The sequence below is a fragment of the Pimephales promelas genome, chromosome 5 (assembly GCF_988280905.1).
Source record: "Pimephales promelas chromosome 5, fPimPro1.hap1.1, whole genome shotgun sequence".
In the NCBI taxonomy this organism is placed as follows: Eukaryota; Metazoa; Chordata; class Actinopteri; order Cypriniformes; family Leuciscidae; genus Pimephales; species Pimephales promelas.
In genome coordinates this window covers 38,760,997-38,784,375 of record NC_142773.1, presented here as the reverse complement: position 1 = coordinate 38,784,375, position 23,379 = coordinate 38,760,997, and the positions used below count along the sequence as shown (strand labels likewise).

Genomic DNA, 23,379 nt, shown 5'->3' with positions numbered 1-23,379 from the left:
TTGATGAGGCACCAAACATCTGCAGTCACACTGTCTTGAACCAGTACAATTCTAGTTAAAGGGTTAGTTCACCCAAAAATGAAAATTAAGTCATTAATTACTCACCCCCATGCTGTTCCAACCCCGTAAGACCTTCGTTCATCTTCGGAACACAAATAAAGATATTTTTAATTGAATCTGAGAGCTGGATCAGTCCTAGATAGACTGCCTAAGGGACTGGCTCTTGACGACCCATAAAGTCATTAAAGAAAAGGTTTAAATATTCCATGTGCCTACAGCGGCTCAATTATAAGTTTATCAAGCGACGAGACTACTTTTTGTGCGAAAAAACATAAATAACGACTTTATTCCACTATTCCATTACTTCCTTATGGGCGCATGCGCGAGAACTGAGACGAGGACGTTCTCATTCGTCTACTTCTTGTTACCGGCTGCTCACCGCTTAGGAGTTTTACCGCCCCCTACCGTATAAGATGATGTGCTGATATAGCTGGAAGCGCAATTTCTGTTTACAAGCAGAGGAAGATGCGCGCTGTACATACGCTTTTCAATTTGCGTATTTTCCGCACTATAAGGTGCACTTAAAAGCCTTTAATCTTCTCAAAAAACGACAGTGTTCCTTATAATCCGGAGCGCCTTATATATGGATCATCATTTTATCCGGTAGGTGGCAGTAAAACTCCTAAGCGGTGAGCAGCCGGTAACAAGAAGTAGACGAATGAGAACGTCCTCGTCTCAGTTCTCGCGCATGTGCCCATAAGGAAGTAATGGAATAGTGGAATAAAGTCGTTATTTATGTTTTTTTTTTCGCACAAAAAGTAGTCTCGTCACTTGATAAACTTATAATTGAGCCGCTGTAGACACATGGAATATTTAAACCTTTTCTTTAATGACTTTATGGGCCGTCAAGAGCCAGTCCCTTAGGAAGCCTATGGAAGAGTGATCCAGCTCTCAGATTCAATCAAAAATATCTTTATTTGTGTTCCGAAGATGAACGAAGGTCTTACGGGGTTGGAACAGCATGGGGGTGAGTAATTAATGACTTAATTTTCATTTTTGGGTGAACTAACCCTTTAACTTTTAGGAGTATATCATCAACTTTTCTGCAACACAAAATAACGATTTTACAGATCTTTGCTTCGTTATAGATGAAAATCCCAAAACTCTCTAGTAAATCTCTAGGTTTCAGCTTGCTGTGAAATCTCTCCAGCCCACCAGAATAAAACTTTCTAAATGACACATTATCACAACAACACTTTTAATCATATATGTTATGAGATTGAGTGTGTAGTAGTGAAAAAAGTTTCATGCATGGTGTTTCTGATGGAAAGGGTTTGCAGAAAGCCTCACAGATTTGTGGTGTGCTGCTAATTCGGAAATGACGAGGCCACAGTGTTTACTAATCCCCAAAATACATCACTGTTTACAGTATGCTTAAAATGTTCTTTAAAATCATCCTGTTTCATCACCAATCACACACAAATGTGGACTGAGGAAGGAAACGGCTTCTTTGGTTAGTTGTAGCGCAACTAAGCCGCCAAGTGTACAATGATAATCAAATGAAGTTTACATGCAGCTGCCACACACAAATCTAATTCAATTGCAATTACAATATTTTATGATTTTATTTATTATTATTTACAATCGCACACATGTGGACTGAGGAAGAAAACGGCTTCTTTGGCACAACAGATGGAGCCTTAATCAATTATGAGGTCTTTATAGGGTCCTTGCCACAAAGCAAACGGAAACCCTTTTGTTTCACACACGGGTTAATTATTATTCCTATTCCTAATATTCTTTCTTTTCTTTTTTTTAAACCAGCTGCCCTGCTGAACTTTTTGAGCTGTGTGCACACACAAACACACACTAACAGCAAGCAAGAACAGCTAATATGTATAGAGCATTTCACAAGATGTAAACAACACTGGTCCAGAAACACTTCCTGTTTCAGTTTGTAACTGTTTTCTTTATTTCACATGTAAAGAAAACATCTTAAAGATGTTTAACTTTTTGATTCAGTTTTAAATGTTCTGTTGGTTGTATTTTATCCCAGCTTTTATGTAGTGTTAAAAAACGGAAACAGGAAGTGCTTCTGGACCAGTGTTGTTTACATCTTGTGAAATGGTCTATATTAAGAACAAGCAGTGACTTATTTTACATCGGTGACATTAAAATGTCTTTATTAAAATGTGTTTGTCCTCAGTGTGGCATATGAGATGGCAGGAAGAGTGTGAAGCAAACTGCTGATGGTGTGCAAAGTTTCGTGACTGTGGTTGCAAAGGTGTCACTTCTGGAGAATGACTTGATTATTTATTTTATTATTAGCTTCTTTCTAACACGCAACACTATTATTTGTTCTCCTCCTTCTGGTTAGTGGTTTGAACAGACCTGATGTGAAGTATTAAACTTCGACAACTCGTCCTGCACAGTTTGGGCTTGAATGGCACATCAAATCATGTGTATTGTTGAGGGCCGTTGTGTCATTAGTATAACTTTTGAGATGGAGACTTACTTTTATTTATTTATTTATGTATTTAACAGCTTCTTGAAACTCGCAGCTGTGTATGTGGTAGATGGTTTCAATCCAAGGCTAACCTGAAGTCTAATTTCAGCCAATGACTTGAAGTGATGTGGTTTAGGCCTCAATGTAAACATTTCGATATCCTTGGCTTAGTTTGATATATTCATATAGTAAGTTCTCCCTTTTGAGGAAATGTTTTGGCAAGCTCACAGTTCTGCCCGTTTCCAAGCCCAGATGCTAAGAGTAGCTGTATGGAAACTGTGTCATGTGATTTAACAGTTAATACACCCCTCCCTCTTCCTGAGGTTGTGGCGAACCTCTGAATGTTCTGACTTCTTTTTCTTTCTTTCCTGAACCGTTTTATTTGGCTGAATCATGTCCACAGCAGGTGGAGACAGAGGTGTTACTAGTAGTAACCAATTTATTAATGTCAATAAATGCTGTAGACGTCAGCAGTCTTTCAGCACGGCCACGACCTCTGTCTCGTCGTCTTTCTATCTGTCTTTCTCTGCACTGTTTTTCATGTCTGCTGCCACATGCACTATCACTCTCAGAAAAAAGGTACAAAAGCTGTCACTGGGGCTGTACCTTTTCAAAAGATACACTTTTGTATCCAAAGGCTGCATATTGGAACCTTAGTGGTACATTAGCACCTAAAATGCACCTAAAATGTACATATTAACACCTAAAATGTACATATTAGCACCTAAAATTTACATATTAGCACCTAAAATGTACTTATTAGTTATTAGCACCTAAAATATACATATTAACACCTAAAATGTACATATTAACACCTATAATGAGCATATTAGCACCTATAATGTGCTTATTAGCACCTAAAATGTACATATTAGCACCTAAAATGTACATATTACCACCTAAAAATGTACATATTAACACCTAAAATGCACCTAAAATGTGCATATTATCACCTAAAATGTACTTATTAGCACCTAAATTGTACATATTAACACCTGAAATGGACAAAAGTTTACCTTTTGAAAAGGTACAGCCCCAATGACAGCTTTTGTATCCTTTTTTCTATGTGGAAATTTTGCTGTTTGATTGAACAGTTTTGGCCTGCTTCCTGTTTATAGCCATGCAAACTGGCTCATTTGAAAGAAAAATGTACAACATTCTGAGATTCCTGAAATCAGGAAACGGGATGAATCAGCTGTGGCTGGTTATAGGTGTGGTGATATGCTTTTATCTTTCGTTATAAAACACTTATATAAAGCGTTCTAATGGAAGAACATGTGCTTGCCAGTACATTGTATGGGTTACAATGTGCTTTGGCATTGAGACAGAAAGGGAACACTGCAGTAAGCATGCAATAGTGGTAGTAAAAACTGCTGCCAGCATGTTAAAATCACCATGATACCCAAATTGACTTATCTAATTTTTTTTTATGGAATATTGCAGTATTTATTACACATGATTTAACCATGCACATCATTATTTTTTTTTTCATTCATAATATTTAAAGCTGCAGTCTGTAAATTTTGGGTTAAAAATGATCCAAAATAAAATTTTAAGCAAGCATAACATAGCCGTTTATACATAGCCAGCCCAGTGTTCAAAACTACTGTATCTGCTTGCCTTAGCTCGATTCAAAGTGGTAGGCTTGTAATAATGTTTATAATTCAGTGGTACTGGTGGAACAATCCAATCAATTCCCCATGGACAAAATCAAGCTCAGTCTTGTTCGAGAAGCCATTTCACTCTGATGTACGTCACAAATACTGAAGAAAATACTTCCATTTCAGAGTAGATCCATAATTGTGTATTTCAGTCATTAACAAATTTGCACAGATGGAAAAGGGCTCATGGGATGCAAAACTGTAGGACTACTGCTAAAACCATACTCTACTCATGACACATTACTGCTTTTTTGTATTTAGGGGATACGGGGGCTTCCTGGAGAGATTGGCCCTGCTGGACCTCAAGTAAGAACCCAGATTAATCATAATTAAAGTCTAAAACTTACTATTAAATTTACTTAAAAGCTATTCATTATTTAAAAAAAAAAATCTGTTTTTTTTTAAAGAAATTAAAAAATGTATTCAGCAAGGATGCATTAAATTGACCAGAAGTGACAGTGAAGACGTTTATAATGTTATTTCTGTTTCAAATAAATGTTGTACTTTTGGACTTTCTATGCATCCAACGCAACTGTTTACGTTATGATAATAATAATAACAAATGGTTCTTAATATCAGCATATCAGAATGATTTATAAAGGGTCATGTAATGATGCTAAAAAATTCAGTTTTGCATCACAGCAATACGTTATTTTTTAAATATATTCAAATAGAAAATACGGATTTTTGCTTGAATAAATGCTGCCTTGGTGAGCATAATAGACTTAAAAACATAAAGACTTAAAAGCCAAACTTTTGAATGATATTTTGACAGTGCTGATTTTGTCATAGCTTTTGTGCTGTTGTATAACAAATTATTTTGACAGGGTGAGCGAGGCATGCCAGGACCAGCAGGCTTTACTGGACCAACAGGACAGCAGGTATCGCATCATTTCAACAGATTGATGTTTTATTTAATGCAATTAGCTAGCTTGATGCAGGAGTAGTTACTTTAAAAAAAAAAAAACTATTGCTGATAATTTACTCACCCCCATGTCATCCAAGATGTCCATGTCTTTCTTTCTTCAGTCGAAAAGAAATTAAGGTTTTTGATGAAAACATTCCAGGATTTTTCTCCATATAATGGACTTCATTGGGAACCAAACGGCTCAAGGTCCAAATGAGAGTTTCAGTGCAGCTTCAAAGGGCTTTAAACGACACCAGACGATGAATAAGGGTCTTATCTAGTGAAACGATCGCTCATTTAAAAAATAACTGGAAAGGTTTAAGTTTTATAAGCACAAATGCTCGCCTTGCTCTGTTCTCTCCTGTTCAAACTCGTTCATCAAAATGAACAAATCTTTTTTCCAGTCATGACTCGAAGGGTCCTAGATAAGATCGTCTGGTGTCATTTAAAGCCCTTTGAAGCTGCACTGAAACTCTCATTTGGACCTTGAACCGTTTGGTTCCCATTGAAGTCCATTATATGGAGAAAATCCTGGAATGTTTTCATCAAAAACCTTAATTTCTTTTCGACTGAAGAAAGAAAGACGTGGACATCTTGGATGACATGGGGGTGAGTAAATTATCAGCAAAAGGTTTTTTTTAAAGTGAACTACTCCTTTTAGTTTCCTCATTAAGGCCTCTACTTTTAAGCAAAATGTCCAACATAAATGTTCCTAAACAAAATCATTCATACTTTTACTTTAAAGGAGGGACTCAAACCATATCTGGGAACCAGAATATAATAGAGTTTTTGTGGAGCAGTGCTCTTTTGTAACCACCTACTGTAACAGCCCACTCACAACACCACCAACCACAAAGCAAAACCTCGCCAACCACCCAGAACACCCTAGATCTGTGGTGCCACGTTTGGTGCACTTTTCACAAAATGTTTGAAGTCTAGTTTCCAACAACAGTTGTAAATGATTTATTTTTTAAAGGTGAAATGTGCCCCAAACCCACGTCATTGGTTAATATTTCCAGACAGAATGCTTTGGTTTGTACCACGGTGTTTCAACCTTTGGAGAAATGTATCTACGAATGACTTTATTGCTGTTTCTGCAAATTGTTTTGCCATGGGCGAAGACATTTGAACAAAAACTGCACACTTTACATTAAAAAATATGGTAACACTTTATAATAATACTGTATACAGTAATGAATTTGGCTACTTACAAATCATTTGCAAAGTATTAGTTTATAGTTAATTCAATATATTGTAGTGTAGGTTAGGCTGCATTGTTAATATATCAATAGACTATTTACAAACAGAGAGTTCTTCATTCATTGTCACTGTAATTTAACAAATTATTTTTGTTAAACGTCCTGTGAAATCTGCGCCTGCAAAGTCCGTACATGAAGTCCGTTCAGCATCCTCTAGTTTGTTAACATTGTCAGGGTCTGAATCAGGCTCGAATTGGTTTTAAATTGACATCATTAATATTTACATCTTGAGTAGAGCTTGCAAGTTAAGAAGGGGCGGGACATATCACGAACAGGCGCTAAGCGCTGCCAATCACAACACACTGGGCCAGCTAACCAATCACAGCACATTTCGTATTTCCTTCATTGAAAACGAGGAGTTCGGGACAGACTGGGGAGAGATGAGTTTATAAATGTAAAATAATGCGTTTTTTAAATATTCTATATTATAGCACACCCTCAAAAAACAAAATCAAGACTTCATAAAAGGGCATAATAGGACCCCTTTAAGCCTAAAATGCAAGTTTGAGCTGTTTTAACTGATTTGTAACTCAACCAATATGTTTTGTCTCAAGGCGCACATTGAATTACTGATATTTGCTGCTTATTGCAAAAATATCTTTAATTTTAGGGACCCCCAGGCCCAGCTGGCCCACCTGGCATAGAAGGTCGTCCTGGTCCTAAGGTAATTCATCGTAAAATTTAAAAAAAAAAAAATGTTTTATTTAGCAATGACACATTTCATTTATCAAAAGATTTTTTATATCACTTTTAAACATCACTTTACCTATGTCTTGATCACTTGATCATACCTGTTATATAACATTTTATTGAAACTCTTGTTTGTTGACAGGGGATTTCTGGCTCTCGCGGACAGGATGGGCTCCCTGGTGTACCTGGAACAAAAGTGAGTGAGCTAGGGGAGGGGGATTTCCACACATAAAGGTCTGATTGTGCGATATCATCTCCTTTGGTCACATACCTGCCTCTTTCACAGACAGCTTCAGGAAATAACTTTGAGTTGCAGATGCTTTATTAAGCCACCATCAAATGCATTTTGCAGGGTGTGAAATGGGTGCAATTTTCAGTTCAATGCATTCAATCCACATTAAGCAAAAGAGCGAAGTTTTAAAGTGATAGTTCACCCAAAAATGAGTAAAAAAAAAAAGTTGTCTATATTGTGCACTATATACAATAGATGTGAAAAACGGACTGAAAATTGGGAAGTTTCTATCCCTGAAAAAGTCTTAGAATGTCTTAAATTGAGTTTGATCAAATTTAGGGCCATGGAAAATATCATAAATAGTATAACAAAGGTCCTAATTATAATTTGAAGAGGTCATAAATTTGGAGAATGAAAAATTGCAATCTGGCCTAATGCCATTATGGGCTGCCCTGTCACAGGAAGTTAGGAACGAAAGCAAATTAATTCAATATATAGATTAAACTGCACAGATCTGCACAATAATCTGTTTATTACATGTCTTTATTGTTTTAAAGGGTTTGTTCTGAAAGGACATATTGTATTAATTTTATTTGAGCAGGTCTTAAATTTGATTTCAAAGACTTTGCAAATAGCCAGTGGGGTTCAGTGTCCCGTTTATTCATTTATTCACAAAGATAAACTAACTAAATAATACCTGCTATTAAGTATAGCAGTAATGCACAAGTTATTAATCTTATAAAGTTGTATGTGTGTATCCACAGGGTTCAGACGGAGAGTACGGCATTCAAGGTCCCCCTGGAATTAGAGGTCTGCCAGGGTTCAAAGGTCATAAGGTACGTTCGTCTTTACTCTTTGACAGTGACAACCCTAACCTGAATTAACATCTGCCTTGCTTTAGACGGGGACTGTTGTCAGATGCTCTAATACAGAAGTCCTTACCATGATGGACTTATAGGTTGCATTACAATTAGTAATTATCTATCACCGATTGGTTTTCATGTTATTTTATTCAATAATAAAATTTTATTTTTTTTATTTTTTTTATTTTTTTATTTTATTTTGCCAGGAAGGTCCCATTGAGTTATAATATCTCTTCTACCAGGGAGTCCTGGTCAAGATAAAAAAACAAAAAAAAAAAAACAAAGGAGCATAAGGTGCATAATTAGAAAAGGCTGATCTGCCTAACTCTGTATGGAAATTTGGAATCTTAAGTAAAAGTTTAGCTGTTGACCTAGTATTATAATTACTAAATAATTACTATAATTACTAATAAAAATAATGTAATGCTTGGAATTTATAAAGTCGTAAATGAAACAAAGTAGCAAAATATATTTTCTTTTGTACTGTAACATACATCCAAGTGTCACAGATTATCAAAAAAGAAAAAATATAGGGTAGGGGTTTGGTTGTATGCATTGATTCTTGATTGGATTTTGAGATCAATAGCAAAACCGCAACAGTCAACTGAGAGAAGTCTCTTATTTTAACCGGAAGATTCATAACATTGGGATAAAAAAATGGCAAGGTCAAATCATTAAAAAAATAAATAAATAAACATACATGGATGAATCATTCACACCAAAAAATCTATAAAATGCATTTACAAATTAGACCGAATGATTTATAATAATATAATAATAATTTATTACATTTATATAGCGCTTTTCTAGACACTCAAAGCGCTTCACATAGAGAGGGGAATCTCCTCAACCACCGATTTCATGGTCACTGACTTAAATGTGAAATTTGACATCACAAAAATCACTCAGACTGTTGACTTTTCCCCTCTTCCCACCTTTAACAGTGTGAAAAAGAAACTCGATTCAATGAACAATATCACATTAGTCATTTCTAGACATTTTCAAATTCTCACTCACATCTTTAACCCGCTCTATTTTCGTGGTGGCGCTTTAAAACTTTCTCCACTTTTATTGAATTCGCCTAGGCATCTTTTGCAGTGGGAATGATTCTAAAATAATCAAAATAGACAATTCTTGTTTTTTTGATGGAGTATTGCAGTATTTATTATTAAAGGCGTCATGAACCGGCTTTTTAAATTTGATTATATTATCACTGTTCGCATGTTTAGCACTGTTCAAGGTATCTAATATGCTTGATTACTTTTGCAGGGTGATTCAGGATCATCTGGACCGAGGGGAAGTCAGGTACTGTGACTGCTCAGTGATAACTGACATCTCTGACATTTCATTTCACACCGACTGTGGAAAAGAAACATGTTTAGAGAGAGAGAGAAGAGGAAGTAAAAAAAAAAAGTGTCAATTTTTTTTTCTAACAGGAATTACAACCTACTGAACACTCGCACGCACATCCACACACATTTTTATTCAGTATATTCAGTCAAAATGATTGAACAAATAACATGTTATTGATTATCTTGTGGATGAGAAAAATCATGATGGTTACTAGCAAAACAAAGCAAATTGGTTGCAGAAATTAAGACCAACTGTAATGTTTTCTGGCCTTTTGCCATGACACTGAACATCTTTGTTAGAACAATTTCAATATTTTGATTATAATAGGCTAATTAAATCTCTCATTCTAGGGCGAGAAAGGAAACCAGGGAGAACCTGGAGTCGCTGGAAAACATGTACGTAACTGTCTTTATGCTTTATTAGTGGTGTTGCTAATGCCAATACAAGTGTTCTTCTGGTTATGAACAATTTCGTAAAACCTACGTTATAAACTTTGACACACAGCTCACCCCACATTGCTTGTGCAATGGAAAGGAAAACATCCCACACACTTGTTTTGAAGGAAGAATCCAAGTGTCATAGAGACTCTTTTGATTTGAGCTTAGCGACCATCCAGAAGACCCATGCAACCTCATAACAATGCACCAAAAACAAATAGAAACCATATAGCAATGCTCTGGGAACACATTAGTATCCTGACAATGAGCTTTGCATTGGAAAATGTGCACTTTACAACAAAGATTATTAAATACTCAAAACAATTATTGCTCATTGTAAGTTCATGTTAGTTATTATACATTAACTAATGTGACCTAATGTGTAATGAAAAAAAAAAACATTATACACAGTACTGTTCAAAAGTTTATGATTGAACTTTTTCTTTCTTTCTTTCTATTTTTTTTAAATGAATACTTTTATTCAGCAAGGACATATTAATTTGTTCAAGTGAAAATAATGGCATTTATAATGTAACATTTCTATTTTAAATAAAGGTTGTTCTTATGAACTTTCAATTCATTAAAACATCCTAAACAAGTCTAATCTTGGTTTCCACAAGCGTTTTCAGTATTGATAATATTAAGAAATGTTTCTTGAGCATCAAATCAGCTAATTTTTTCTGAAAGAAATACTGTATACTTATACAGTAAATACTTCTAATACTGTATTTAGATCAAATAAATACGGCCTTGGTGAGCATATTTTTTTATATATACATAAAAAAATGTATACATGTAAATATCTAAATGTTTTGAAATTAAATTTCTTTATAAAACGTCTGCACATATAAATGCAAATCAACTGAACAGCGCCTAATGTGTGTATGATGTACCTCTGTCATTCTCAACAGGGTGAATCGGGTCTGAAAGGGAACAAAGGAGAGGTACGTGACTAACTACTCATAAAACATAACTACTGTTGATAATGTCTCACGACTATTTCCTGATGAGTCAGAATATGAATGTCTCTCAGTTTCCTAGCAAGGCACTAATAAAACCTTCAATGTTTTGAACCCAAAAATCATGTTTCCATCGCAATTTAAAACACTTCATAACTCAAATAAACCAATGTGCACAAAAATTGAAGGATTTTTTTATGATACTTCTGAATTCATTCTGAATTGTTCTCCCCATTCCCTCTCAGCCAGGTGTAGCCGGGGATCCTGGGAGCAGAGGGGCTGATGGGAAAAAGGGAGATGTGGGTCCATCAGGTCCACATGGATCTCAAGGCTTTCCAGGTCTAGATGGGTTACCAGGGCAACCAGGAGTTCCAGGTTACCCAGGGAAACCAGTGAGTGTGATGCTTATGAGAATTTATGAAATATGCATGATTTTGATGGTTCAAATATGACACACCGTGTTACAGGGCAAGCCCCCTTCAGAAGACCAGCTGATGAAGATTTGTGCTTCTGTGCTACAAAGTAAGTTTTGGTTGAAACTGTTAAGAATTATGAGTCTTTTGTCTCGTTTCAATGGCAAATGCATTTTGTGAGGTTAAGACAAATTAATTTTTACACAACAATATGCTTATGCAACCATTACTAATACTATTGCTCATACTTTTGGTTAGAATTTGAACAAACCCTTAACCGTAAGTATTAGATTTAGTCATATAACTCATACTTCTTACACTTACCAAGAAACTATCACTAGAAAACAAAAAAGTGCTAAAAAAAACACCATAGTGACACCTTAGAATCGTGTCAGTGACTTGTGACTAGTATTGAGATGTCTCTATGTCTTAATGTGCATTTTACTTGTCAGCTAAATTTGTTTTGGAAGAAAAGACAAAAGTTGTTTCCAAATAATGCAGTTTACACTATGTACTTGTATGCTATGCATTATGTACTCAAACATATACCAATTTTATAAGGTTTTTAGCCATTGAACATCTGAGTCTTATAGTCCCTCCCACTCCTCTACAAAAGGTTGAGTGAACGAAGTGTCCGACATTCCTCACTTAAAGGGATACTTCAGGATTTAGCATTAAGCTTTATATTAGTAGAAAACCTGTAGTATTTTCGCCCGTCAATGTTGGGATTCAGCTTTTGCTTTCTGCAGTCGCCATTCATTGTTTCCATGCACAGCTTTTGTTTCAGTCTAACTGAATTCTTTGCGATTGGTGAATCTGAATGTAGTGTTTACATGAACGCTAAACAAGTGATCGGTTGATGTGTGTTTTAACATTGCTAAGAAAATTCCCGCTCCTCCGTGAGAGATACGAGACCGGTGCATCTCACAGGTGTCTCTCATTGGTAATCACGCAACCGGCCTCGCGCCGTTCTCCCGCGGCCCTCACTCGTCCCGCTCGCCACAGTAAACATGATGAATGGCGACTGGAGAACGCAAAAGCCGAATCCCGGACATTTTGGGCGATCTCGAAACACATTTTCAGTCAGACTCATCACTAGTAGCCTAGACTTGTTGTTTAACTACTTGCGCTCTGTTACCGGTAGGCGTGGCCTCATAGGGCAGCGAAGCAAGTGCATTCTGGGAATTGTTGTTTTTCATCCACATAAGCCAAAAATACAATTTCTGGCTTTTCTCATTCTAGAAAGCTCCAAATTCAAAAATAATTTCACATTTCTTCTACATAAATGACCCATTTTAAATACACATTCATCTTTCCAGAGGGAAGTATCCCTTTAATTAAGTACATCACCTGGATATTTAAAGCACACTTTTAACTTTTGGAATTTACACTATTTATACTACAAAACAAAGAATAGTGCACAGGTATGCGAATTGGGATGCACCTAAAGAAACTCCTGAAGAATGGCATTTGACTCTATGATAACTCTGTGATAAGAGAGTGCGCGTATAGAAGAGAGTACGCTTGCCTCTTGATCAGACATCTAAAGTGGTTGGAGCAGTGATGCAACTTTCAGTTCTCTGTTAAAAAGAAAAACTATAAACAGTTGAGAAATATGTGTTGAGGGAGACCAACGCTATTTGTAATGTTGGCGAGACTGTCACAGACTTCACCATACTCTTTTTAAAAGTCTGTGGAGTCCACAGTGATTACGCTTGTTGCATGTACATATAGTAAGGGACAATGGACAGCCAGATTGCAAAATAATAACAGTGTAAAGCAATTGTACATTATCTTTCTCATTGCACGCTATTTGGCGAATGAATAAATGCATGAATAATTTATTATTAGAGAATGAAAGACGTGAAACTAGCACAGATATGTAGGAAATGGTTGCCAGGGACAGTGTAAAATGTTCAGTTTGAGTTATGCATTGTTATACAAAAATGTTTGATAGTAAAACTCAGCCGTTTTCGAGAGAGCCATAAAAAACACTGAACAGCATTATACACTTTTAGAAGAAATGGTTCCATTCCCCGCTTCATATATGGAACTCCAAAATGGTTCTATATAGAACCATTTTTTTTTGGTAAAAGGTTCTATTGGCTAAGTATGGAACCCCAGTGTTCTATATATACCCAGAGAAACGCTTTTTTAAAGAGTGTATAGAACCTTTTAGGGGTTCCAAATACGTAGCGCTGATGTGTATGATAGTCTGTTATATTAGAAAATCCAATTTAAGCATTGAGTAGCTACTCAATATTATATCAAAATGTTTTGCATGAGAAGAACTGCTTTATGTGTTCCTTCATAAGGCCAGCTGCCACAGCTCCTGCAGATCATGGGCCAAACAAATTGCCAGCACTGTGAAACCAAACAAGGACCACAAGGTGATCCAGGTCCTCCAGGCCCAACAGGCCCCTCTGGACCCCCAGGGTATCCCGGCATGGCAGGGTCTCCAGGCTACCCAGGACCTCCAGGGAGGAGGGGACCTGAAGGGCTGAAAGGTGAGAGTTATATCAAGCTGTTTTGACGTTTATTTACTGATTATAAAGTGACTTTACTAAAGGGAAAATTCTGCTCAAATGTTATTCTTACAGGTGATATTGGCCCAATGGGAATGAAAGGTGCTAAAGGACAAGGGGAGATCGGGTTGCCAGGTCCTCCTGGCCCTGCAGGTAAAAACAAATGTCTATATCCAGGGCTTGATATTAACTTTTTTGCTCACCAGCCACTTTTCCTAAGTTACTAGCCACTCAGCATTTTCACTGGCCACAATTTTAACATCGATTCCATGTGGAAAAACTGCCATATAGATATTTTCATATTATCTCATTATTGGGCAGCAGGTGTATTAGGCTGCTAGCACTTTAAGACCTGACTGATCTGATCCATTATTCTGTTACACATGCGTTTTCCTTCTCAAATTTTTACGTTTACTTATAACCTAATTGACTTTGTTTATGTAATTGCTCACCAAGTCCGGCATTTTGGCATGATTTTGTGTTTTTGAATAAGAAGTGAAAAATAACTTTTGTGTACTGAGTTCACTTTAGGTGTGAGCACAAAATCCTTGGGAATTATTAAAATTATGCGCAGTACGTGGCCTCCTAGGGCAGTGAAGCAAGTGCATTCTGGGAGTCGTTGTCTTTCATACACATAAGTCATACATTTTCTGGCTTTTCTCAGTCTAGAAAGCTCCAAATTCAAAAATAATTTCACATTTCTTCTACATAAATGACCCATTTTAAATAAACGTTCATCTTTCCAGAGGTGAAGTATCCCTTTAAACCCTGTCTATATCATACTCGTGCATGATAATAATAATAATATTTTTTTTTTGTCTTTGTAAGCACGACCTTAAAGGGATACTCCACTCTTTTGGAAATAGACTCATTTTACAACTCCCTCAGAGTTAAACAGTTGAGTTTGGCCATTTTCGAATCCATCCAATCCGATTTTCTGATATTTAGAAGAATATCAGTAGCCAGACAGTTTCTGGTCCCATTGACTTCCATAATAGGAAAAAATATATACCATGGAAGTCAATGGGACCAGAAACGTTCTGGTTAATGATATTCTTCTAAATATCAGAAAATCGTCTGAAAGGATTCGAAAACTGTAAATTTTGGGGGAGTTGTAAAATTAGCCTATTTCCAAAAAAAGTGGAGTATCCCTTTAATTAACTTTCTCCTCCACAGGTCTGCAGGGCCCGCGTGGGGATGCTGGTGAGGGATATCCCGGGGCTTCTGGTCCACCAGGGAAACCTGGCACTCCGGGCACCCCAGGCAAACGTGGGCCCCCAGGATCCATGGGGATTTGTGACCTGTCCTCTTGCTATCAAGCCTATGGCTTCCGGGACGATCCATTTAGAAAAGGACCTAACTTTTAGCATCAGCACAATGGGATCTTACTGATTCTGTACAGTCTTTTCTCTCTCAGATGAACATTTCTGGTGCTCAGCATTGACCTCAAGAACGCATAACCTCTGAAGAACGATGCCATGATCTTGACTTTAAATATGTTACAAGTTTTCCTGTCTGAGAATCTTGAATGTGGTCAAATCTTTAATTTGAATGAATTCTCATTTTTGATAATTGACACAACTAGCACCATAGTGGTCAGTACAACTCATACATTATATTCCATGTCTTTTGAAGCCTTTGTGCAAGAAACAGTGTAAAAATTAAATCTTTATTCAGGGAAAATGCTTTTAACCCCCTGGGGTTTCAAGGTATATTTGGGGTCCTTGAGATGTTCTGACATGCCCTGACATTTGTACTTTTTTCAGTTGCTTATAAACATTAATGGCACAGGTGAAATTACACTCTATTTAGCACAAACAGGGCTACCATAATATGTGAGCAACATGTATGTGTTTGTATTTTTGAGAGAATATTGTTTATGCATGGTTATTGAAAAAACTAAAAATGAAAGTTTCTAAAATAAGGCCACAAAACACAATAATTTTCAATAATTGACACAACTAGCACCATAAAAGTGGTCAGTACAACTCATGCAGTATATTCCATGTCTTTGTGCGAGAAACAGTGTAAAAAATACATTTTTATTCAGGGAAAATGCTTTTAAACACCATGCATATGCGTGTACTGTACACTTACGTCATTCTCACGTTTCCTGTGATCAATTTTATTTAAAATTCAGTTTTTTGTTTTTGGGTAAACTGTTCCTATAAAGAAAAAATGACTATACTGTATCACCTGCACTGCCCTAGCCAAGCTACCTCTGTACAGGATGTGAAGCATTTTCTACGGGCTATACATTGAACGCTTAAGTTAAAATGTAATACTTGTTGGGGCTATTTGTACGTTTATATGCAGTAGGAAAATTTTACTGTTACAACATTTTTTTTATTATTTAATTATACTTTAATTGTTTGATATTTTGAACATGTCTTGTAGAATTTAGCAGTACTCTTAATAGTGTAGTTTTGGCACGTCTATCTGCACAACTTCCTGAACTTCAGCCAGCTCCTTGTGTCCTGTCCTGTCAAACTGATTAATTCAGGTGTGCCTCACCACAGTAGTCACGGCAACAATAATCAGACACACCTGGATTAATCAGTTAATTCAATAATGGCAGACGGGAAACAAGGAGCGGGCTGAAGTTCAGGAAGTAGTGCGGCTGTGCATAAAGCCTATTAACATCTATTTATTATTTAATGTTCCCTGTTCACGTTTTTTTTTATGCACGTAAGGTTTTAGTCTTGTCACGTTTTTACTGAATTTATCAACTCATTTTACAATAAATGTGGAATTAAATTGTTTCATTCTTAATCATTTAACTTGTCACTCTTTTCACTTCTCAAAAAAAAAAAAAAAAAATTCAATCATTGACATTTGACCAAAAATAGTGGTGGTGAAAGCGGTTTTGCGTAGTGCTGACGAGGTGCTCTATCTTATTTAAAGGCTCTGTTTAAGTTCCTCGTTTAGGATGTGCGCTGACTTCTAGTGAAGCCACAACATGTTTGCATCAGTTCCACCACAGCTGCAGACTGTTTCACACACTTTTTTACCAAAGGCACAGGTGAGTGAAACCAATATTTGAAGAGTTCAGATGCAAAAGCCTCTAAATGCCATTTGAAATTTTCTTCTAAAATGACCATTTTTATCAAGCTTGTATATTTAAGTTCAGTAATTTCACTTAAATGACAATTAATAGGTAATCTTCATTGCCATTTAAGTGAAATCACTGAACTTAAATATAGGCTACAAGCTTGATAAAAACGATCATTTTAGAAGAAAATTTCAAATGGCACTTAGAGGCTTTTGCATCTGAACTCTTCATTTGATGCTCAGAATGAACCTCACCTCAACAGAATTTCTTTATTAACTCAGTACTGATTTTAATCCAACAGAATCTGACCTTAGGCACCAGACACACAACAATGGCTGAGTATGCTGAAGATTACATTTACGATTTTTTCAATGACAACAGTACCCTATCGCCAGGGTACGGAGTAATCGGAGAGGTTCCTTTATGCAATAAAGGCAATGTCATCCAGTTTGGCGCAGCATTTCTCCCAGTCTTCTACTACACCAACTTCTTGCTGAGCTTGGTGGGGAACGGACTGGTGCTGTACATCATCTTCAAATACGAGAAGCTCAGCACGGTCACCAACATATTCTTGCTCAACCTAGTCATCTCGGACCTGGTCTTCGCCTCCAGCCTTCCCTTTTGGGCGGTCTACCACAAGTCAGAATGGATCTTTGGCAAAGGCCTTTGCAAGTTGGTTGGAAGTTGTTACAGCATCGGCTTCAACAGCTCCATCCTCTTCCTCACTCTCATGACTTTCGACCGCTACCTTGCGGTGGTCCACGCCATCTCTGCAGCCCATAGGAGGAGAAAAAAGTACGCGTTCGGATCGGCCGCCGCTGTCTGGGCGCTCAGTGTATTTGCTAGTATAAAGGATATAGTTCTATATGATGTGATGGATGGTTCAAATGGTTTGCTGTGCGAAGTGACTGGTTACCACCAGAATATCCTCACAAAGTGGGAGCTGTTTGGCTATTATCAGCAGGTTCTTCTTTTCTTCCTAGTGCCTCTGGCCATCGTCCTGTACTGCTACATCCGCATCTCCATCAGGATCATGTCCACACGCATGGTGGAGAAGTGCAGGGCAGTCAAACTCATCTTTGTCATCGTCTTCACCTTCTTCATCTGCTGGACGCCTTACAATGTGGTCATTCTGTTAAAAGCCATCAAGACGTCATCTGTAGACCCGGACAATTGCTCGGAAGCCCTCGACTATGCTCTGTACATAACACGTAACTTTGCCTACCTGTACTGCTGCATCAGCCCTGTTTTTTATACCTTTTTGGGGAAGAAGTTTCAAAGCCATTTTCTGAAGATTCTGTCCAAGCGCATGCCTTGTTTGAAGAACAATGCCTTGATGTCAATGCCAAGTAGTAAAACCACTTCAATCAGGAGCCCAACCACTAGTTACTGATCGTTCATTGCGTTTTGTTCGTGAATTTGTTGTTAAGAGGACACAAATTAGAGCGCCAAGAGAAAGAAAAAACATCCAAGATGCAATGTTTGACTGTAAGAAAATATATGATCAATAATTTCTAATTTAACGGATATTAATTAATAGTGCATGTCTAATGAGCTCCATCAATTTTACCAGATGAAGCAAAAGTATTGATGAAAATTTAAAAACAAGTGAAATGTTGTCATATTTTACGGTTTGTTTGATGTACATATGTAAATATTCCTTCATAAATATCTATTTGGTGACATAAAAAAGTAAAAAAAAAAATGTTTCAATAATTTCTCATTTAATGCATGATGAAGAGTGTATTTTTAATGAGCTCCATCAGAGCAAAAGTATTGATAAACATGTAAAAAACAATTGAAATATTGTCAGATTTTACAGTTCATTTAATGTACATATGTAAATATTCCTTCATATCTCTTTGATGACATACATGTTTCCAATAATTTCTCATTTAATGACGAATAGGCATTTAATACTATACTTATTATTAATAATAACTTACATTTTTTACTGTCTATACAGATAAATATTAATTCACAAGTATTGCTTAATTAAACAAAACGCACACAAAAAAACCTTATCAATGGCTTCTGTGATGAAAGAGCATCATTGCAACATAGGCTATTGTTCGTTAGACCTAATCTATGTGTTTTTTTGCTAGATATATCTCTTTACTACATTCTATTCTTTAAGGAGTTATATTGTTTTGTGTGGAATATATTGTTGTAAATAGTTATACTGTTAGTAGTAAATAGTTAGATATTGCTGCTGGTGTAACCTGAGCAAAGATATAAAATATTAGTGACAGGAATTTGTCGATCTATTTGGTGACCTGATATGAAACTCACAACCCTTTAAAGTTCTCAGAAATGAGCAAACTTCCTGTCCTGTCAACATCTAAATATATCCTGTTCTGATCTGCATTTTGAGCATGAACTCAGTCTCTGCAATGTGTTCTTTTGGTTCTGTAATATACATCTCATTTTAATGTATGATAATAAATATTCTTAATAATCTTTTTGATTGTGGTTGTCTTTTATGAAATAATGTGTGTTATATGCATTGTTTTTTAGTCAGTGTGAATCGTTCAGTTGCTTTAAAGGTAAAATAAATCCACCAGACCTTACCAAACAAGTATTTTGTACAGCTTTTCACTTCATTAAAAGCACCACAGTTTTAAATTGTGTCTTCCATTACATAGGGACTTCTGAACAGACATTTAGAAATTTATTGTAAAATGCAAAGCATTTAAAATCAAAATAAAGCTAAACACTTGCATTTATGCAACACTATAAGTGTTTTTATTTTTTATTTTTTTTAACAATATTAATTTACAAAAACATATAGGGAACAATCAAATGCCAATTACAAATATACACTTTTCCAAAAATATCTCCATCCTAAATGTCCATGTGTGTATATATTACATACAATAACAACAACAAAACAACATTTGTTAACTTTTATAGAGGGGTGCAAGGAAAAATAAATAAATAAAATAAATGAATACAGGTTTAAATCCCAATTTAAAAGGAAAGAGACTCATACATGGATTTATAGAATTCTTCAAGGGTTTGATTATCATTTTGTCTCCAATATTTACTTGATTCGGGCAGTTTAACTTGAATATGTAAGAGTTCTTCTCTAAAGGAACATTTTACCTCAAATTTCACCATGAATGCATTATGTTGAATAATTAGACCTGTGTCATCTAAAAGATCAACAGCATGTAGATAATTTTTCCCATACCACTTTTTTTTTGAATACTGTCTTTCTATTTATTGTAGCCTAATGGTTGTTTTATTCCACAATGTGGAACAATGTGGTGAAACATTTTGGGTGAATATCAATTTCCAATAGTAGCCTACAGAGTCTGTTTGTGGAATTGTGAAAGCTTAATTGGCAATTTGGAAACCTCAAAATCACATTTCAGCAAAAAAAATCTAGTCCTCCAACACTATAAGTGCCATCTGATAATCAAAATTTGTACACACACTTGCAGTCTTCACACCCACTTGAACACTTCGGCCATAATAAGTGAGCAAAGACCGGCCTATGAGAGCAATTACATCCAATCACACCCGAGCACAACCATACATTCATCCAATCACATTCGTCACAATAGGGACGACCAATCAGCAGCCAGTCACTATCCAGACATCCAGTCAGCGTCCAGTCTCAGTGCGGGAAGCGCGTGCGTACGTGCGCGGGTGGGGTGGATGACGTAACCACGGTCATAACTGGAGGAACAAAAAACAGAAATCAATCTGACGGAGCGTTTCCATTGGTTACAGGCTCCTGGTACCCAGGAAAGAGGATGTAGCATCTCCTGAGGTAACGTTAGCTTAGCAAACAGGGCAAATGTAAGGAAAGGACGGCTGTTGTGCGGGTAAACATGGGACGGATAATGGCCGTATGAACGAAAAGGTGATGATTCACCGGCAGGTGATACTGACCCAGGTGAGTGTTAGTGTATTACACACTAATGTTCCCGATAGTCAGGCGTGTTTTGAGATGTCTGTGGCGAGAGGCAGTGGGTGACAGCACGATAACAGTCACTGGGCTTCAGTATTGTAGTGCTCTGCGATATGATGCTGTTTTAAAAGCTGTTTGGTTTTATTTAGCGTGGCCTTTTATCAGTTTATGTTCAACATCAGTCGCGGCCTCGCGCGTCTTTGTGTGGTGCGCGCGTCCTTTTGCGTGCACGTGCGTGTGTATTTGGCCCAGATGAGATGAGCATCATCTTTCCTGAACCCTGCACTCGACACTTGACCTTAAACCCACCCTTTATTCAGTTATTGTTGTAAATAGTGTTAAAGATTTTGTAAGCATGTATTGTATGGTTGTGCTTGGACTGGAGGCAATTGTTCAATTTGTGATAACGAAATGAAGCTTTCCAAATTTTGTGAATATAGGGATTTGTTATATTTATATATTTGATATATATAATTTTGATGGTTTAATTGAACTCATTAAAAAAGTGTCATTAAAATATCCCCTAAACTAAATTTAAAAAAATATATATTTTAGGTCAAATTTTACAAAAATAAAAATTAAAATATCCCCATTTGTCACTGAATAATTCACATCTTAATACAATCTAATCTAAACTACACCTGATACTAAAATGTTTCTTGCACATAAACCCCAATGTAATGGATGTAAATAAGGTTAAGATGAAATCAGACAGTCATAGATCGATAATCATTTAAAATTATATAATATATTTCATGGCTGTATTGTATAGCACTTAAATATCCACATAAAAAGTAATTTTCTTACTTCAAATAACATTCAAGTGAAACTCATCAAAATAATAATGATGCCTTATATGAGTAATAAATAAACAAATAACACAATAATGGAGTTAAAAGCTGATATCTGTGGTGGTTGATGATAAGCATGGTTGTCCATGTTTAGTTGGGGACGTGTGTTCATTACTCAGGGGTTGTTACGAGCTTAGGCAAGGAGCAGAGATGGGGTAGATTAGTCCTGATTCACCTGAGACCAGCAGTCTATTGATCTGCTGTCAAATCAGCATCAAGGAACGGAAAAAAGGCCTTGTTCCTTTGCAAGCAGGAAGTGCTTCCTGTTAAACGACCTTCACATGATGACGTGGATGTTATTGAGTGAACTGACTTCATAAGTTTTTTATTTATACATGATGTTTACCGTAGATGAGTTCCCAGAGGGTATCCCAGAGCAGAGCGATTATGTAATTTCACCATGTATTATTTCCATTAGTATGTCTGATAGATTGCAATGAAAATATTTTAATTTATGTAACAATGTAGAGCTTTTCTAAGAAGAATTTTTTGCTTTTGCTTTTTTTTACCCATAAAACATTTTTATTTTATTTTTGTTATATTTACAGTAGAATACTCCAACAATATACTGTATATATATATATATATATATATATATATACAGTATATAATAGGGCTGTGCAAAGATTAATTGCGATTAATCGCATCCCAAATAAAAGTTTGTGTTTACATAATATATGTGTGTATGCTGTGAATATTTTTTTTGTATGTATAAATGCATATGCATGTATATATTAAATAATTATTTGTACATAAATACTATATATATATATATATATATATATATACTGTATATATAAACATAATCTATATTATATATAAATATACATATTTTAGATATGAATAATAACACATTTTCTTAAATATATACATGCATGTGTGTAAAATAATTATACACAGCACACAAATATATTACGTAAACACAAACTTTTATTTTGCATTTGATTAATCGCAATTAATCTTTGCACAGCCTAATATTTATACATGCATATCATTAAAAATAATATGTAAAACATCATGCATTATTATTATGGCATGACACATACTTCCCTATTATATAGGCCTACGTGAATTTAGTAGTCTATACTAAAGGGATAGTTCACCCAAAAATGATGACAGAACTTTCATCTTTGTGTGAACTATCGATTTAGTAGGCTAAATGATGTCACATTGCATTTTTAATACAATTAGTTAGAGGCATCCAGTTATGATCTCAGAAATAAATATGATTATTTTGCATTTATATTCCTTTTTTGACTGATATTAGTTCTGGTTCATTTGTTACATTGAGTATCACACACAGTGTTGTTTGGTTGCATACTGCACATTTTGGCAAATGTTAATTAAATGCATCCAGGCATTTAATGCATGCGGATTTGCATAATTGCATTTACATGATTTTGTTCAAAGCGGCACAACAAGTTTTTACATAGAGCCAACAATATTATACAACAGTAATGCCAGAATGCTCTTGGTAAACTGTAATCTAACTGAGATGCAAAAATAGTAGCATGTTAGTATGCTATTAAAACTAAATGTGAACCTCCAAGATGTTTGTGGATTTACTGCCATGATGTTCTGTGCCATGATAGAGTCACAGGAGATTACATACTTCAGATCTTCTTGGTAACAGAATTGTGGCTTGATCTCTGTATTCTGGGGCGAAATATCTCGCTCCCGTAGGCCTTCACGCTCCGTTATGTAAGTACATTAAGATTCTCAGGTTTAATTTTGGCACGGCTCGAGCTAATG

At 36.0% G+C, this 23,379-nt stretch overlaps 3 protein-coding genes across 5 annotated transcripts in view; all 3 read left to right on the top strand.

The window, feature by feature from the left end:
- The window catches only part of LOC120481977 (uncharacterized), a 36,870-nt gene extending 20,321 nt beyond the window's left edge, over window positions 1-16,549 (top strand). The window contains 13 exon segments of the mRNA XM_089131495.1: window positions 4,429-4,473; window positions 4,995-5,048; window positions 6,944-6,997; window positions 7,166-7,219; window positions 8,020-8,091; window positions 9,388-9,418; window positions 9,822-9,851; window positions 10,820-10,852; window positions 11,113-11,259; window positions 11,335-11,389; window positions 13,596-13,787; window positions 13,881-13,958; window positions 14,982-16,549. Coding sequence (XP_088987621.1) covers window positions 4,429-4,473; window positions 4,995-5,048; window positions 6,944-6,997; window positions 7,166-7,219; window positions 8,020-8,091; window positions 9,388-9,418; window positions 9,822-9,851; window positions 10,820-10,852; window positions 11,113-11,259; window positions 11,335-11,389; window positions 13,596-13,787; window positions 13,881-13,958; window positions 14,982-15,172 — 1,036 coding nt within the window. The 3' untranslated portion in view covers window positions 15,173-16,549.
- Window positions 16,550-16,739: 190 nt separating this feature from the next.
- On the top strand, window positions 16,740-18,271 carry ccr12a (chemokine (C-C motif) receptor 12a). Its single transcript, XM_039677329.2, has 2 exons — window positions 16,740-16,827; window positions 17,159-18,271. Exons 1-2 carry the CDS (start codon window positions 16,765-16,767, stop codon window positions 18,248-18,250), a joined length of 1,155 nt encoding a protein of 384 aa, XP_039533263.1. The 5' UTR covers window positions 16,740-16,764; the 3' UTR covers window positions 18,251-18,271.
- Window positions 18,272-20,558: 2,287 nt separating this feature from the next.
- Window positions 20,559-23,379, top strand: part of hecw1b (HECT, C2 and WW domain containing E3 ubiquitin protein ligase 1b) — a 44,470-nt gene continuing 41,649 nt past the window's right edge. For all 3 annotated transcript variants that reach the window (XM_039677327.2, XM_089131490.1, XM_089131489.1), the window contains exon 1: window positions 20,559-20,761. In XM_039677327.2, coding sequence (XP_039533261.2) covers window positions 20,717-20,761 — 45 coding nt within the window. In that variant the 5' untranslated portion in view covers window positions 20,559-20,716. The remainder of the gene's footprint in view (window positions 20,762-23,379) is intronic.